The sequence below is a fragment of the Mixophyes fleayi genome, chromosome 8 (genome assembly GCF_038048845.1).
Source record: "Mixophyes fleayi isolate aMixFle1 chromosome 8, aMixFle1.hap1, whole genome shotgun sequence".
Taxonomy (NCBI): Eukaryota; Metazoa; Chordata; class Amphibia; order Anura; family Limnodynastidae; genus Mixophyes; species Mixophyes fleayi.
In genome coordinates this window covers 44565214-44584369 of record NC_134409.1, presented here as the reverse complement: position 1 = coordinate 44584369, position 19156 = coordinate 44565214, and the positions used below count along the sequence as shown (strand labels likewise).

Here is a 19156-nt window from a genome sequence, read left to right as displayed (position 1 = left end):
CCGTAAAAGTTGAAGACGGGACTTTACAAGTCATAATGTAATTTTGCACGCCGGTAGTAAATCTCCTTAAGTGTCTATCCACCCTTGTTAGTCAACATCAGCTTGGAGCCACCTTTTTTATTCGAACCTTATACAGTTTTTACTTGTTTGGTTTATGCTATCATGTTCATTGAGATTTAGTCTTTCTGTCGGACACTGACACATTAGTAACACATTAGTAATTGGGACACCAGCAGATAACCTCTATGAAACGCGTGTTTCGCTGCTAAGCTTTATCAAGGCAAAAAAAAAAAAAATCATCTCTCTCTCTCTCTGAATATATATATGTGTGTGATATATACACACGTACACAGAACATATTTGTAGCAATCAGTTGAGTTTTAATTTAGTCAGTCTACAGCAGGGGAGGGCTGGCAAACTTCAGCCCGGGGGCCAAGACTGGACTCAGCAGCCTATTTTAAAGGAAAAAATGCAGGTGACCCAGCCCAAGGTAGCCAATTATGGGACCGGCCCGGGGGGTAGGTGTCCCCATGCCACCCAGCCCAGCCTGCCCATGTCTACAGTAAGTTAAAAATTTTACATTAATTTAAAACTGCCTATAAACAGTGGCATCAATTGGTAGTATGTTAAGCTAGGCTATCTAATGGGTATAACCCATTCTATTTGCACATCCTGTACTATTTTTAAATAAACCTCTAAATGTATTTTAAAATAACATAAATCATAATTAAATCTTAAATAACTTTTTATTGTTTTAGTGTTTTTATTGCAAACTTATTAAAATATCTAAAGACAGTTGCCAGATATCTGCCAGAAGGTGGCTCCAATCCTTATGAAGTTGTAGCCTGTGTGTGAACAGTCTTCTACACTACAGGTTTTCATATTATTTTATGTAGAACACTTGTGAATGAATAAAATGAGAAACAAAATTAAAGTTACTCTATTAGTATCTGAATAGTCATTGTGCCCCTTTTACAGTTGGACATAAGTCAATTTGTGGGTTGTAAAATTATGGATTTCCATTTCCATGTGTACCAGAATGCATCTGTATTTAGATTTGAGCTTATGTTAAACGTACTAAGCCTGGAGAGAGGCATGTATGCGGGCAGGCATAAATTGAGCACTTTACATGCAAGTGAAGCATCCAAATGCATCTCCGGGGGCGAGTTTTTCCACATATGCTTCTTAGGAGGTGCATCTTTTGCATTTATCGGAGGCCATGTTTAAAGGTACATGCTGAAGATGATGACAATCCTAACAACTTCTTATAACCTGTTTGACTGTTGTCTCCTCCATTTGATTGTACTTTCATCGATTAGCGTTGCAGCTACATTATGTCAAGTTGCGGCTGTTGATTTGGATTGATTATTTGTCATTTCCATTTAGACTACTGCAGGAAAGAAGATTCCCGTTGGATTTATAAAGTGGTAGATGATGAATGCCAGGGTGTTCCTATTTAATTACATTTTATATGGAAAATTTCACATTTATTAATAACACATTACTAACACTGCCACCACTTGTCTATATGATATGCATTACATTATATTGAGTATGTATAGGGTTGTGCAACTATCAACTATGTACTTATATATGTAATTTGTACGTGTGCATATTGTGACAAGGGGAGTAGTTTGCCAAACAACTCTTAAGAGAAAAGTTAGTTTGTCAGCTGAGAGGCTGCAGGTCAAGGCTGCGGATAGTGGTACACATTTTTACAGCAATGCATCTAACTGAAAGGTGGAAGACATACAGTTTGTGTAACAAAGTAAAAGTATAGAGTGTGATTTAAGTTATACATTTTGAGTTGGTTTGGATGCATTTTTCTTTCACAGCTAATAACTGACATGGTGTAGCTGCAGTGAGACTCATCAAACAGAGCATCACTAAAAGACCAGGTTGGAGTGTCACTTGTCTATCAAGCTAAGAGGGGGAGGAGTATAAAGTATTGGCACATGTTTGGTTGTAATGTGTGGCCCGACTGATGCTGAGCTAGTTGGCTGGTGACTAAGCAAGATGTCTATGTCTAGCCAGAGCTAGGGTCGCCTGGTGTCATCCTGACAAGAGAATGCTGTGTATTATTTGTGATATGTACAATGAAAGCACTGTTAGTCAAGAAAAAAGTTGTTGTGTCTGTCATCTGCCTAATGTCAGTGACACAATATGTATTTGCACGCCTGATCTAGAAATACTGCTGTGTTTGAGTTGTAACACCAATTTTGTGCAGTTGAATTTTTTACACATTTTTCGGGAAGCAAAATGTGTTAAACTCTAAAAAAGACACACTGTCTTAAAATATGCCCCCAACTCATGTTAAAAATATGATGGGTCATTTCTTGAGGTGCACTGTAAGTGTCCTGCATGTAAGTGAATTAATATTTATTTGTCAATTAGATATCTATTGGTACTTTACTACTTTTGTATAGCTTTGCAAATTCAAAGCAACTGCACTATGTACAGGATGATGGGTGGATCTGGGTGGATCATGGCCACTATTAAAAAACTATGTGAAATGTCTGCAAAAATAAGATTTAGCTTTACATGACAGGATTTAATAAGTGGGCTGGTAGCGGTGTAGATTGCATATATATGAAGTTGCTACTGTTATTCATAGCCAGTGCCGTAACTAGACATTTTGGTGCCCTGGGCGAGACTGGGCACCGGCGCCCCCCATCTAAGTGGGAGTGGCATTTGACAAGTGGGTGTGGCCAACCTAATGTGGGTGTGGCTAGCACTTTACTGAAAGAATTTGTATAATATATATATATATATATATATATATATATATGGTAATAATTGGTAGATGTTTTTCTATAAATAACGTGGTTTACTAGAGTCCCACTTTCCATCTGGGCGGGGGTGATGGAGGCCAGGTGGCTGCCATTGGGAGCTGTCTGTCACTGGCTCTTGTAATGGGACGGGGGTTGGGGGTGCAGCTATGAGACCCCCTCATACAATAACTCTGGACAGCTGTGAGGGGCAGCTAGGATTCTTCTCATACCGGCCAGCCAGCTCCTGTGACAGCTCAGCAACACCTGGGGACAGCCAGTAACAGCCCTGTAGGGCTAGAGGGGGACACTATCTCACTTCAAGGATTAGCCCAAGGGGGCGCAGCCGCCCGATACCTGCCTTCATGCCCAGAGGAATCGCCGCTCTAATTCAGCTCTCCTACAAGCAACAATCCATTCCCGGCAATGCAGTGGATGCATGTGCGTTCCAACAACAGGAAGTTCGGCATTTGGAACGCAAATGCGTTCCAAATGCCGAACTTCCTGCTTTCACATGCGTTCCACTGCATTGCCGGGAATGGATTGTTGCTTGTAGGAGAGCTGAATTAGAGCGGCGATTCCTCTGGGCACGAAGGCAGGTATCGGGCGGCTGCGCCTCCTTGGGCTTGCGCCCGGGGCGGTCGCACCGCCCGCACCGCCGTCGTTACGGCTCTGTTCATAGCAGTGTTGCTAGGCTTTATAGCTACACAGAATGCCCAGAAACTTACACAGCAGTGTAGTGGAAATCAGTATTCTGCATGAAACACATTTGCTGCTATTTGCAGGTACAAGTATGTTGCGAGTATTACACAAATGCTTCTTCATAGTCACACATACACCAAAGTATATTTTAGAATATTAATAGTACTATAATTTACTCTTGAAATGAAGACAACGACTGTGTCAACTTATTGTGAGGAATTATAGAACACATTAATGAGGAGAAAATTAGCAATTTAGTGGAACAAATGATAGAAGATCACACATAGTAATGACATTTTCACTTGTGCTTAACTCGAGTTATGGAGTCTGATTTTCCTCTGCACTAAACACACACATTGAATATGTATATAGACCATGATCATGGAAGTATGCATAATTATGCATATATTAATTTATTGTGCTGTGTATATCTTCATAAATGAACCTAACAGTCTAAGATCCAATTGGGGATTGTTTTGCACCTTTCCTTCATTGAAAACCCTAAAGTGGGCTTTACTACACATATGTCATTTGTAAAGCGCTATGGAATTTGCTGGTGCTACATAAATAAATGAAGATGATATGTAAACATATAGCAGTCCTTTTTCATACAATTCATCTTGAGTCACAGGCAGGATATGCTTTTACAGAGCATTAGTATATTGACAAATGTTTTAGGCCTCTTGTAGATTAAATATAATATAATCTGCATTTGTACTGAAGTGCCATTAGCACTTCAGTACAAAAGAATTAAGCAATCTTAAAGTTAGATGAATACAGCATAAAGTGTTTGCTACATATACAGGAGTCATTTTAAGAGGCATTTTATTTAGAACATAATTCACACATTATGATGAGTTTATTTACATATATGTTAATAATTCATTTGTGTTCCATGTCTCACTATTCTTTTTCATTTTTCTTCAGATGGAATTTGAGGAGAAGGACCTACGGAAAGAGATTAGCTATGCAATCAAAAACATCCATGGCATCAGGTTTTTTTTTCTATTGTTTCTTTAGTGCATTTAAAGTAAACATATTTTATTAGATTATAAATGCGTGTTTGTTATACTGCAAAGTAATTAACAGCAAGCATTGGATTTATGATAATAACAGAATGCCTGATAAGACAAAGCCTACACTGTGTGGTGTTAATTACTTACTAAATGTCTTACACTAAATAAAATTGAATAAATATTTAGCATTATGTTTGCACCCATAATATTGCAGATTAAAAACCCTAGGTTGGTCTTATGTAAAAAGTATAATAACTTTATTTATTTTACCATGATAAAATCCACATTCAAAACATAACCGTAAAGCAATATTACAACCTTTCTGGTTATAATAGGTTACAAACAAAGACATTTATGTGTGTTACCATCTGTTGTACAAGGAGTAACTAATTTGTTGAATTTTTTTAAAATTCAAAACCTGACAGCTATAATGTCCCATTCTAATTATTCACGCCGTATAAAAATTGTGTTGAGGACTGGCATAATAAACACACTCCTCTATTTTGAACACTTATATGCAGAGACAACCTAGTAGCTAGAGAGGAGACTGTAGAAAGTGGGGAGATATGGTTTTAAAGAGAGGTGAAAAAGTTGAAGATGAATAGAGTTAAGATTTTTGCCGGTATGAGGAGGCTTGGTAGAGTTAGACAGCAGTTAAGGTACTGGGGGAGAGCTTGTAGCTGATAAGGTGATAATCAGAGCTGGAACGGAGTATTAAGGAAATAAGAAACTGAGCATAGTCTAGAGAACACAAGATCAAATCAGTGGCCATCATAATGTGTAGATGAGTCATTCCACTGGGAAAGACAGAGGGAAAAAGTTAGAGTAGTCAAAGAAAAAAACCCAACCATGTCTAACTGTAGTTGGTGAAATATCTAAGCGGAAAAATAATGCTGCTGCCTTTGGGAAGTGAATGGTATCCCTACCATCTAAATCAAACTGAGACACTCCGTTTTATACCTACAAACACATTACCTTATGTATACCAGTCACTAACTTAAGTATACATAGATGCTGTCTTTATACGCACTTATTAGTATGGATATGAGCAATGTGTCCACTATCTTATAGCTTAAGATTTTTGTTAATATTTGTCTTTATGTTATACTACTGCTATTTCTGTGAAGAATGTACCATCTAATTATATAGTTTGGTGCAGCATGGGACTCTATTGCAAAAGCACAGATGTAGTTATATGGACTTTCTATTATAAGAGCACATGGGACCACAGAACAAGGATTCCACATATCCTTTGCGATCTGCAAATCAGCAAGCTTCTGAACAGCACCTCCTACTTTCAGAGCAACACCAAACAGTGACTGCTAGGAGGGCTGTTTAAACCTGCATGCTGACTAATGGCTCATTACTGATATATCCCTTAGGAAGCCTCTACATATGAGGTGAAACACGTTAATTAACACAAACTACCACCATTTGAACCTGTCTCTGTGTGAGACTACACTTTATTGACCAATTCATAGTGTCCAGCATTTACCTCACTTGCACTGCACCCATGGAAGAATTGCCCGCCTACGGGACGTAAGCGGTTGCAGACTGAGAAGAGAACAGCTGGAATTACAGCTTACACAGTGTGCGTGCGCAAGGACTTCACTCGAAAGACGGCACAATATACCTCAACACTGCCTCCTGCACAGCGAGAAGGAGGAGAGGAAGGAGTGCTGAGTTAGCCACGGGGACGAAGACCCCTCAACAAGCTAAGTGTCTCTTCTTACTTTTGTGGGATAGATCAGCGTACCACACTGGCTACCACCTCCAATATCTGTTGGGATTTCTCCTGAACTGTCTGACGCTGAGACCACGGATAACCAGGATCCATCACACCAGAGCCCTTTCACCTTCCCAATTGGGACTATTAGAGACTATTTATTTTATCTGGACTTACTTAGATTGTCTTGTTTTCAGAACCTTTAGTTATGTAAATAACAATCTGGCCAGAATCACATAAGATTTGTATTACATGGTTTATATACAATCATGTTTGAAATAATCAATGTGAAACTACAACATTCATAGACTATATCGCATTTAAGAACGGAATCAGTAGAGCGCCAAGGGCTATTGTACACAAGAAGTTAGAGTAATTTGGAAGCACAAGTATAATGTGAATTATAAATGGGGTTGTTAAAATCACCCATGATAGTGGTGGGGACTTCAGAAAATACAAAATGACGGAGCCAGACAGAGGCATATCTTCAAAATATTGTTGCTGTGGTCCACGGGTGCGATAAATCACAGCAACACGCATAGACAATGGGTTGAAAATCCGAATCGATGTGAACGTGAGTGATGGGACATTTGGTAGAACTGTGAATGTGCAATATGGAAAAAGACATAGTCCAACCCCACCTCCTTGTCTGCTTCCAGGTCTGGAAGTATGGGTGAAATGAAGGCCACCATGTAAAAGGGCTGCAGGTGAGGCAATGTCTGATTGTTTAAGCCATGTTTTTGTACTTGCCAGAAGGTTGAGGTGTTTGATCGGAAGAGGTTGTGTATGGATTTATGTTCGTTACAAACAGAGCTTCACTGATCAGCAGCCCAAGGTGGGTTAAAACAATTGATAACAAATTCCAGTTACATACCTAATAAAACAACCACATAGATGTAATGCACAAATTGCAACGAGATGAGGTTCAGATTAGCAGAAGATGAAAATATTTGCACTTTATGTACATACTGAAAGTAGAAGCACTTGATGTACATACTTTTAAAAAATACTGTTGCACAGATAAGTAGTACAAGTTAACGAGATAAGGTTCAGATTAACAAAGGATGAAAATAATTGCACTTGATGTACATACTTTTGAAAAACAAAATTAAACAAATTGTTAGTACAAATGAATGAGATGAGGTTCAGATTAGCAAAGGATGAAAATAGTAGCACTTGATTTATGTACTTTTACAAAACATAGTTGTGAGAGGATGGACCACCTATACCTCCCTAGTCTATTGTTGGTGAGAACCGACTGGGCTTACTTTGCCACCATTCCTGCTCGGTATCCCAAATGCACCCTCTAACCGCAGTAGGAGGGGCTTACAAATGCTGCCACCACTGGACTCCTTACCGGCGTCCAGTACTGGGTTTCTTCTGGGTAACTGACGCTGCTAGTGTACCCCATTACTGGTGTAGCTGGGCTGGTAACCCTGACCTCTTCCTATGGATCAGGGTTACTGTGGATGGATCCCCTCTGGCCTATCACACTGGCCAGAGCTGCTCGGTAGCAGGCAGAGCAGGGGTACTGGAAAGCTGGGTCCAAACCTCAAAACAGTCGGGAGCGGATTAGAGTTGGGTCTAATCTGTAGGTCACAGAGATAGAGAAGTTTCCAAGCAGGTCTTTGAAGCAAGTGATGTTTATTTGATCACACTGGTTGAAAGTAACAGTGAGCAGGTCAGATGAAACAAGAAGAACAACTTTCAATACAAAACAGTGCTTTTTATACAGTTTTGGACACAACCTCACAGGGTAAGCCAGCCCCCTGAGGTCTGAGCTATTTTTCGTATCAGGATGCAATATGTTTACTGAAACATGGATTTACATGCAATGCAAAGCTAACAATATTTACACTTATCTGCGATATCCTAAAACTTGCTGTGATTTCCTGCATCTTGTTTTATAGACAGGAAATCAAACAGCAAGTCTAATTAAACAGTCCTGTGCCTTCAGGTGCTGGACACTCGCACATAAAAAGGTTTAATTAACATGAGACTAACTTGGGTCCTTTCTTCGGACAGTTGCAGAATACACATTCCCAATGAAAAGTTACAAGACCCAAACAAATCATTTCCCTACCAAAATACACACAAGACTTTATCAACAAATGCTTATAGCATCAGGTATATACCTCAGAAATAATGCATTTCCTCTAGCAAAGTTAAAGCAATAAACAAGTTTCCTCCCCTGGTCTTCGAAATAAACATTTCCTTTACCAAAATGCACACAATATCAAACATTTTCAATTATATAAATAAGCGTCCTGTGCTATTTCCTTTAAGTAAATTTATGCCATAAGTTATCTATAAGTGATCCAGTCATACTAGTTGTACAGATAAGTAGTATAAGTTAACAAAAGGTGTTTCAAATTAGCAGAGGATGCAAGTAGTAGCACGTGGTGTAGATACTTGGGGATGAAAGAGAAGAAGGACAGTTAACAGGTGTGTTGTTTAACTGTGCGTTTCCTAACATTTTGTGAGAAAAACACTTGTCTGTCTCCCATACGACTATGCCCCTTGACTGAATGATAAGTCTTAATTTCATCACTTGTTAACCTGGATATAGGTAGGGGGTGAGTGGAAAACAGCTTTTAATGCCTTATCCACTCTCTGATAATCTCCCGCTTGGACTACTGTAACCTCCTCCTTACTGGCCTCCCTCACTCTCATCTCGCTCCCCTTCGATCTGTCCTCAACGCGGCCGCTAGGCTTATCTTCCTTTCTCGCCGCTCCTCATCTGTCTCCCCCCTCTACCTATCCCTTCATTGGCTCCCCTTCCCCTACAGAATCCTCTTCAAGCTCCTCACTCTTACATACAAGGCCCTCGCCAACTCCACTGCACCCTACATCTCCACCCTCCTCTCTATTCATGCTCCATCCCGCCCTCTCCGATCTGCCAATGACCGTCGCCTCTCTTCCCCCCTGATCACCTCCTCCCATGCGCGTATCCAAGACTTTGCCCGCGCTGCCCCCCTCCACTGGAACAAGCTCCCTCCCTCTATTAGAACTTCCCGTAATCTGTCCAGTTTCAAACAAACTCTAAAAACCCACCTTTTTCTTAAAGCCTTCCAGTCTCCCACTTAATTTCCTACCCTTTTCTTCTACCTCTTCCCCTTTATTTCCCTTCCCTTATCCTTATCTCTCCCTCTCTCCCCTGTGTCTCTCTGTCTGTCTTCCCCACCCCTTAGATTGTACGCTCCTCTGAGCAGGGTCATCTCTCCTCCTGTGTTGCCACTCTTAACTCGGCTCTCCAGCTACCTAGCCCTCCTCCTCGAGGACCCTCTTCTCCCCTCTCGCTCTTTCCTCTCCCCTCTGGGGGTTTCCCTGTCATCCGGGCCCTCCCTCTCGGGCTCAGCCATATGCAGGACCTTTTCCTCTCCCCTCCCCCGCCCCTCTAGCTGTGCTTCGAGCTCACCAAGTTACTGTGCTTATTGTTTACTGTACTGTGCTGTTTCACCTTGTATTGTAACTTTGTCTGTCCCTGTACGGCGCTACGGACACCTAGTGGCGCCTTATAAATAAAAATCAATAATAATAATAAGGGCATAGTGAATAGCTTGGACACCTGTCAGCCTCTGTAGAGCATTTGTAGTGTGTTACAATTTATTTCATTCATTTCTTTTTGCAGTCTTCTGTTTGATATTGTCTTCAGATTTGTCTTCTCATAAGCAACATGTCGATCATTGTACTACAGTGCCCACAACAGAACGGTTCTTGGGCCTAATTTAGAGTTTGTTGCAATTTTACTTCCTGAATGTACGTGCAAAAATTTGTAAATGTTGACAAGTATGCACAATATAGATATGGAGCACAGTGGCGTAGTGGTTAGCACTTCTGCCTTACAGCACTGGGGTTGTGAGTTCAATTCCCGACCATGGCCATATCTGTGAGGAGTTTGTATGTTCTCCCCGTGTTTGCGTAGGTTTCCTCTGGGTGCTCTGGTTTCCCCCCACACTCCAAAAACATACTGGTAGGTTAATTGGCTGCCAATAAATTGACCCTAGTCTGTGTTTGTCTGTGTGTGTTAGGGAATTTAGACTGTAAGCCCAATGGGGCAGGGACTGATGTGAGTGAGTTCTCTGTACAGCGCTGCGGAATTAGTGGCGCTATTTAAATAAATGGTAATGGTGATGATGAATGAAGGGTAGTACACAAAAAAACAAACGGAAGAGACTAGTTAGTGCTGCTGCTATCATCATCATCAGCATATATGCTTACACCAGGCTGTGGTGAAAAATGGGGTTAAACCTGTCCTCAATTTTGAGATTTCTTGTTACCCACAGTGCATAAGACTATTATAGTTCATTTTATCTTATAACTCTCAGGTGCAAGGAGAGGTGGGTGCTGGTCATGTTTAAATATAGGATAAGCTCTCCTAGTTCCCCTCTCTCAGCAGTAGCTGGAGACTTGATGACCACTGTGTGTAAATTTAACACTTCTATGATTTTGGATCTGTTAAAAAAAAATAAAAAATACATATTTCCTTATACAGGTATTTGCCTGGGTGTGAAAGTATCCTGATAAACACTGACTTCATACAAGAGACATTGCTGATTAAATCCGGTTGCATGTGCCCTGGTATTGTGACACAGGCCTCCGGTAGCTGCAAATTATGTAAGCGTATATGGAGATGTGTCCAAGTTTCATTGGGTTTCATCTCACGGGGGCATGATAAAACTTAGGTGTACATGCCCTTACTGTACTCATCTTATGCTTGTCTGTCCCCATTCTGCCTCTGCATGCATAAGATGTCACAAGTATAATGTCCACTATATTTAAATACAGGCACATTATGGTACACATGTGCAGTATGGAAATACAGATTTTTATTCTGACAAAAAAAGTATATTTTGGAAAAGTGTATTTTTGAGCAATCACAAGTTCTATTTGTGGGATATATTATTTCCAGCTTGGGACTTCAGATGGATCCTGACAAGGTTTATGCTATCATGAACTGGTCTGAGCCTGTTGGTCTAAAAGTCACTCATATATTTATTGGCTTCAAGAATTATTATTACTAATAAAAACTATTCTTCCTTGGTTGTTCCCATACCATTCTCACCAAGATTAGTGCTAACTCCAACCATGTTAATGACATATTCTACTTTCCCTCGACCTTTTTCTACAATCCCTTTTGGGTTTTCTTTTTAGAGGTGGCCGCTACCTCATTTGATCGTAGCTGGAACATGTCATCTTTGTGAACTATTTTGTAAAACAATTCTTGCAGCAGAAAATAATTGGAGATATGGAGCATCTAGCCATAAAACTGGCATTAAAAGAATGGAGGCATGTTCTAGAAGGTTAACTTTTTCTTAATTTTCTTTATACAGAGAACAATATTTTGCAATGCCTCAAAATAGCACAACATCTGAACTCATGTCAAGCACGCTGGGCACTCTTTTTCTCTCAAATTTAATTTTTGCTGACGTTCTGCCCTGATTCCAAAAATGTCAAAGGTGTGCCATTTTTTGTTCATTTGACTGTAATGACTCTGAATCACATAAAGTACTCTCCCAAATAGTTGTCCAATCTAGGATCCTGACTACATTCATCTTCTCTTTTAAGATTCCAGCGGGGAATTATTTTCTGAGGGAAGAACTTTGAATTAAATAGGTTTCTTGAGTTTCAACTTTGTTGTACATTTTGGAATAAAGAAAACCCTGGGGATTATTAGTCATAGTTATTGGTGGCCAGGTCCTCTGGAAGACTTTATTGAATACTTTTCCATATGTGCATAAAACATCACGCATTAGCCTCTTACAAGACCTCTAATGCCTCTTCCTGTTCCAAGGAAGCCCTGGACCCACATCTCAATGGATTTCATCACTGATCAACCAGTTTCAAAAGTTTTTTTATTATTTGGGCTGTAATAGATCAGTTTTCCAAAATGTTTAATCTTATACCTATAGAAGACCTTCCTTCTGTTCTCCTCCTTGTGAAAATCTTAGGAATGGAATGTTTTATACACGGACACCCACAGCAAAGTTTCTTGGATTGTGGTGTACAATTTGTGGCCAAGTTGTGGAGAGGTCACTGCTCTGCAATAAATTAGAAGTCAACATTTTTGTTCTACTTATCTTATGCAATCCAACAACCAAATTCTGTAGCGAAGTTTGATGTCCTTTATTTCTGTTAAGTACAATGACGGGACTGATTAACTTCCATGGACTGAGTTTGCTCACAATGCTCAGACTCCAGACTCCAACCGCAAAATATTGTTTTTCACGTCATATGGGATTCAGTCAACTTCCACATCGTTCCTTCTGAGTAACTGCGATTATACCATAACCAATCTTCTTATTGTCTGCTCTTATGTCAGTGAAGCCATTCACAAAGCTATGTTCTATGAAAAGGAAGCAACAGATGCCGTAGATCTGTCCCACAACAAAGACCTAGGAGTTTATTTACTACTTTAGCAGCCAATCAGATTCTGGTTATCATTTATTTAGTACATTCTACAAAAAGCAACTAGAATATGATTGGTTGCTATAGGCAACATCTCCACTTTTTCAAACCCTCAGTTTAGTAAATATACCCCCAAGAGACAGTTTGGTATCCTGACAGAAATATTATAATAAAAGTATCTTCCGTTGAATTTGCTGCACATTTCTTTGGTCCTTACAAAGTCAGTGAATGCAACAATAATATTTGATTTTGTTTGAAAACGCCTTTATTACAAATAGTCAATGTCTTCCATGTATCCTTGTTAAAATGTTAAACAAACTTCCCTAAATCTTACCATTAACAAGAATTTAAAAGTTTCCTTCATTTTAAAATGTCCTGAGACAAATTGTTTTATTTAGTGGATTGAATAATGCACATGTATCAAAGCCTCCAATGTTCATGTTCCTACTAAACCAGAGAACATCCGATGGGTTCTTTAACAAACTCGTCATTGTGTTCCTGCCACCTCAGACACTCCAGGACTGATGCAGTACGGGGGAGGTAAGGGTGGTTTAAAGCAGGCTGAGTGCAGTAAGGGGTGCGCAATTGAGAACAGGTACAGACCCACATGGAGACACATATATACGCCTGTCAGTATCCATATCAGTAGCAGGTGTCTAAGGGCAGGGTCACACACAAGCTGCTGATGATTATCGCCAGCTAGCCACTTCTATTTGACTGATTGCTGATTCACCTCAAAAGCTGATGGGTGCTTTCTTCATTGATGGTGCATATATTAAATAATTTTCTGATTGTATTTTATCAAGTTTTTTTGCTTCATACAAGAGAAGGAGAGGTATACCTGCTGCATTTGTATGTTTATTTATGTTCCAACTAATAGCGAGTACATATTTTGCTGTCAAAACCAATTACTAAAAATGTGGGTCTGAGTGTAGCTAGTGTATTCCTGATGTAAACCTGGTGCAGTTGCTACTGTAACAGAGTTGCCCGCATCTTGCGATTATCCAACGTTGCATTTTCGTGCAATTTCAGGTTTGTTTGTAAACATTTTTTGCATCTGCATTTTTTTTTAATGCAACTGCATTTGAACTCAGCACGTCATCCGTAATGCTCCTATTTTCTATCACAATTTAATTTTCTATTAAATAACGAGAACAACTAAGGATAATCCCCCAGTCTTTGTCAGTAAAAGGACTTAAATCAGATTCTTATTTTGCTGTTAATTGCATAATATTGTTAACAGTTAATTCACATAGAAGATAGTGAACAAGGAAATAAGCCTCTATATCCAAGTGGTTGAAGCACCTTTTTCTATGGGGGCCTTTATCAGAGTCGGTATTCCATTGTCAAATTGTGCCCTCAAAACATGTCTGAGTTGCAGGAGAGAAACTTTGTTCAGGTTATATCATATACTTCTTGCAATTGCTCAAAGGATTTAAAGGTACCATCTCTTAAAGTTAACGCATTGCAGTCACCCCCTGCCAGGACAAAAGAGATTTACCCCCCCCAGGGCAATAATTTTTTTATGTTTATTTGTTAGGAATCTGATCCCGATTTGTATCTGGCCTGCAGTACCTGTATGCTACCAGAGGTGCTGCTGTTTTGTCACTGGACATTTCCACCTTGCCTGCAGGAGTTAACCTCCTTCCCTGATCATCACATGCACCTGTTCCACTGCCTTATATAGCTGGCCCAAACATTGCTCCTTGTAGTTCATCAATTGTTTGCTGCTTCGAGCTCCTGATTATCTGACTTTTGCCTGTTCCACCATTTTGCACTTTTTCCTATGACCCAGATCCAGGCTTAGTTTCACTTTGCTCCTGTCTACTCTCTGATATTGTTTGAGGAACTTCTAGCTTCTGACTCTGACTTGCCAGACTCTTATTTTGCCTGTTTCTCCCATGGATCATCCGGTGCCTCCAAGCATCCAGTACCTGCAGTCACCTGTCAAACTTGGTAAACCACAGTCTTCAGCTTCCCAACTTGACCTGGCACTCTAGATATCCTTGTACCTGCACTCCATCTACTATACCTGGAAACCAGTATCTCCTGCTCCATTTGCTAACCAGGTAATCCAGTCTCCTTGTACCTGCACTCCCTGTGTTATACCTGGATGACGGCATTACCAAGTCTTTACTTCCTGTTTGATCCAGTGAGCCTTTGTATCGTGTCTTGATTCTGCCAAATACATTCTGTTTGCTCACTACCTGCTACTGTAAGCTGTTTACTCAGACAAGTGGCAGACTCATCATCATCATCATCATTTATTTATATAGTACCAGCAAATTCCGTAGCACTTTACAATTGGGAACAAACATTAATAAAACAATACTGGATAATACATACAGACAGAGAGGTAAGAGAACCCTGCTCGCAAGCTTACAAGACTATATTGTAATAACCCCTGCCTGTCTGACTCTTGAGTTCTGCAATATATCTTACCAGCAGTACATGTTGTACCTATGGACTTGTGATACCTGTATTAACATTGACTGCATTTTGATATACTTGTGTGACCTGTGTTCTAAATAAAGACACTCCATTTTCAGGAACTAACAATACTTTCTGTTGAATTCATACTGGGAGCCTTGACATATTAATACCCCATAGAGGAGTACATGGATCTAAACCATCCCCACCTGCCATTTTATTCGTAACATTCCATTTTCACAGCTTGTACCAATAATGGAGGTGCACAGTTATTAATCGTAACTGCTAAGAAGGCTTGTAATGGAGTGAGGCTACAATCAGATTGTCGTACTAATTCCCAGTGTAGGTCATGGTGATCAGGATCAGAAACCCAGAATTTGAATTAGGCCAGTTGGGAAGCCTAATAATAGAGACTGTCTCCACACCAAAGAAGTGAAATATTGATCTATTCCACAGAATATCAGGGGGAGGAGATGAATTGTTGAATTACCTAAAGACTGTTATGACACCTAGTGCAGCATAAACTTAAACTGGTAGAAGAGGTCTTCACCTTTAGCAGCCACCTTTCCTGTAGAGACTGGTTATGCTCACAGGTACTCAGATGCCCCCAGGTCTTAAACTCAAAGTAGTATAAGCAGGGCTGCCTTCAGAAATTATGGGGCCCAGTACGGCCCCCCCCCTCCTGATGAGTCCGCCACCCGCGACACATACTTACCTGGGGGCCCGCTGTCTGCAGATCTGTTACAGGCAGAGCACATGATCGCATGGGGAATGATTCCTCCACCCCTGCGATCGCATTCTGGTGCCTGGCTGTCTCTGAAGACAGAGTAGCGGAGAGAGGACTGCAAGACAGCGGGCCCCCAGGTAAGTATGTGTTGCACTGTTGTACCGGGCCCGCTGGTGAGCCCGGGCCCGGTACAACAGTACCCCCTGTACCCCCCTGATGGCGGCCCTGAGTATAAGTTTATACTCACACAGTTGCGCACAGGTACAGAAGATGACACACGGAACAGAGGCAGGTCAGCGATCTGCAGACTGGACGGAGCACTGGCGGGGATATCAGGTATCAGCGCAGTCAGGGTCACAGGCAACGGTTCAGAATCCGGGGACAGGCAATGGATCAGGATCACAGGCAATGGTTCAGAGTCTGGATACACGCAATAGGTCAAGGTCACAGGCAAAGGCTCAGAATCCAGGGACAGGCAATAGGTCATACACAGGTAATCAATCCAAAGGTTCACACCAGAAAGAACTCAGGAGCAGGCTTAGACACAGAAGACTGGAACTATAACCGGAAGGGAGGCTAAGCCCTCCCTGCCTTATAAACAGACACTGGCCAATGGGGGTAGGCATGTAATCAGCCCTAGAGGCTGTCATAATTATTTAAACCTGATGATTAGCACACACGCCCGGCTGCACCTAATGCCGGGACGTGGCGCTATCTACTGCAGCGTCCCGACCGTTGCCTAGGCAACGGCCGGGATGAGACCTGGAAGTGACATCCCAGTCATCATAGCGATGGCTGGGACGCAAGTGAGAGGGTCGCGGCACCGTGGCTCATAACAAGCGCAAGGTAAATTGCCGCTATCCAGTATGAGGGGACAGAATATCGACCGTTGACGGGCCATGATCTGACTAAGTGCTGTGGAAAATCTGAACACCTAGGATATATTGTGCCAAATCAACACTCGGAAAGAACATGTCCAACCGTGTGTGCACATTGTGAACAGGGCAGTAAAGGGTGTAGTGTCTAGCAGTGGGTTCTTTGACTCTCCATGCATCAACGAGGAGGTGCTGGGTGGGGAGTGATCCCAAGGCTTTAGAATTAGCTTTACTCTGGAGAGTCAATTTAGAGAGATTAGGTTTCTCTAGCTGGCTATCAAGGTTGGTATGAAAATCTCCTGCCAGGACCACTCTACCCCTTCAATGTCTTGATAAGATATCGCTCAGAACGTGGAAGAATTAAGCTTGGTTTGAGTTGGGAGCATAAACATTGAGAAAGGTGTAGGGGATATTATTAAGGACACTGGTGAAAATGAGGTAACACCCCTCTGGATCACTGATTAGCTTGGGGGGTTAATGTGAGTTGTTTAGCAAATAAAATGGCAACGTCTATCTTTTTGTGTATGGGATCGCAAGCATGATAAGTGCAGGAAAATTGTTTAGATTTGAGTTCTGGAATGCAGGGATTAGAGAGACGAGCCAGTTCCCCAGAGAATTGAAAATTGTGATTCATTTTTGGGGACAATTCAAACCCTTCACATTGAGTTTTATGAATTTAATAGCTATGGAAGTGATGTTACATAGCTTCAAAACAGTGATATAGACTGCGAGAGTTCAGTCCGCTGGGGGCCTAGGGAGTCGTACTCAGGGGTAGGTAATGGGAGAAGAGGAGGTGGCTGGGGATGGGATGGGGGGGAGCAAGGACTAGGGTCAACAGTATGAATAGCCCAAGGAGAAGGGCCCTTTTGGGGAGGTGGCTAAAAAGCCTATGGTGTCTGAGGTTGCTCCTAACAACCACAGGAGGTATAGTGTTATGGGCATTTGCCACACAGAAAGGTGGTAGATGTGAAATTTAACGGACCAGAGTGCATGGTAGGACCATTGCAATATACACTATATGGACAGAAGTATTTGGCCACATCTGTTAATTATTATGAATTGAGGTGTTTCAATCAGACCCTTTGCCAGAGGTGTATAATTCATTTGCAAATATTTGTGATACAAAATGGGTCGTTCTGAAGAGCTCAGTCACTTCAAGCATGGTGCTATTCCATGGTCAGCTATAAGTGATTTTATTAGAAAGTGGAAGAATTTAGGAACAACAGCAACTCAAGCCAAGAAGCGAAAGACCACGTAAAATCACAGAGCGTGGTCAACGACTGCTAAGGCACATTGGTACATAAAAGTCGCCAACGCTCTGTTGATTCTATAACTTAGGAGTTCCGAGCTTCCACTGGTATTAATGTAAGCACAAAAATTGTGCGGCGGGAGCTTAATGGAATGGCTTTCCATGGTCAAGCAACTGCATGTAAGTCTCACATCAGCAATACCAATAACCAACCGTCGGGTGGAGTGGTATAAAGCACACCGACACTGGACTGTGGAGCAGTGAAAACATGTTGTGTGGAGTACCGAATCTCACTTCTCTGTTTTGACAGTCAAATGGGTGAGTCTCGGTTTGGCAAATGCCGGGAGAACGTTACCTGCCTGACTGAATTATGCCAACTGTGAAGTTGTGTGGAGGATGGATAATGGTATGGGGCTGTTTTTCAGGTTTTGGGCTAGGCCCCTTATCTTCAGTGAAGGCCAATCTTAATGCTTCAGCATGTAAAGTCATTTTGGACAACACTATGCTTCCAACTTTGTGGAAACAATTTGGGGAAGGCCCTTTTCTATTCCAACATGACTGTGCCCCAGTGCACAAAGCAAGGACTACAAAGACATGGTTTAATGAGTTCGGTGTGGAAAAACTTGACTGGCCAGCAAAGAGCCCTGACCTTTACCCCATCGAACACCTTTGGGATGTAGTGGAACGTAGAGTGCGAGCCAGGCCTTCTCATCCAACATCAGTGTCTGACCTCATAAATGCTCTACAGAATGAATGGGCATATATTCCCACAGTAACACTTCCAACATGTTGTGGAAAGCCTTCCAAGAAGAGTGGAAGCTCTCATTACTACAAAAGAGAGACCAAATACATATTAAAGTATATGTATTTGAATACAATGTTATTACAGTCCCTGTTGGTGTAATGGTCAAGCGTCCGAATACTTTTGTCCATATAGTGTAGTGAACATTAATGCAGGTGGAAATAACTACATGAAAATCATTACCAATTTGTGTACAGAGCAATGCATATAGAAGTATAAGAATAAACATAATTACAGGACTTATTCACAGTCGACATTATATGATCATCAACAAACATAAGCCTCAAGAAGCCAGAATTACGAACTGAAACGCATGTCTCACGTCCGGTGTTCAATCAAGGGGCCACAGTCTACTAAGTCTAGGAATCCTGCAGGGAAACAAAAAGGAACAGACAAATAACAGAAACACTGCTGATGAGAAATCAACCATGTGTGATAAGAAACCATTTGCAT

General features: G+C 41.2%; 1 protein-coding gene across 4 annotated transcripts in view; it reads left to right on the top strand.

Moving 5' to 3' along the window:
* DNM3 (dynamin 3) overlaps nucleotides 1-19156 on the top strand; it is a 399791-nt gene that overhangs the window by 57203 nt on the left and 323432 nt on the right. For all 4 annotated transcript variants that reach the window (XM_075182456.1, XM_075182455.1, XM_075182457.1 and 1 more), the window contains exon 9: nucleotides 4398-4465. In XM_075182456.1, coding sequence (XP_075038557.1) covers nucleotides 4398-4465 — 68 coding nt within the window. The remainder of the gene's footprint in view (nucleotides 1-4397; nucleotides 4466-19156) is intronic.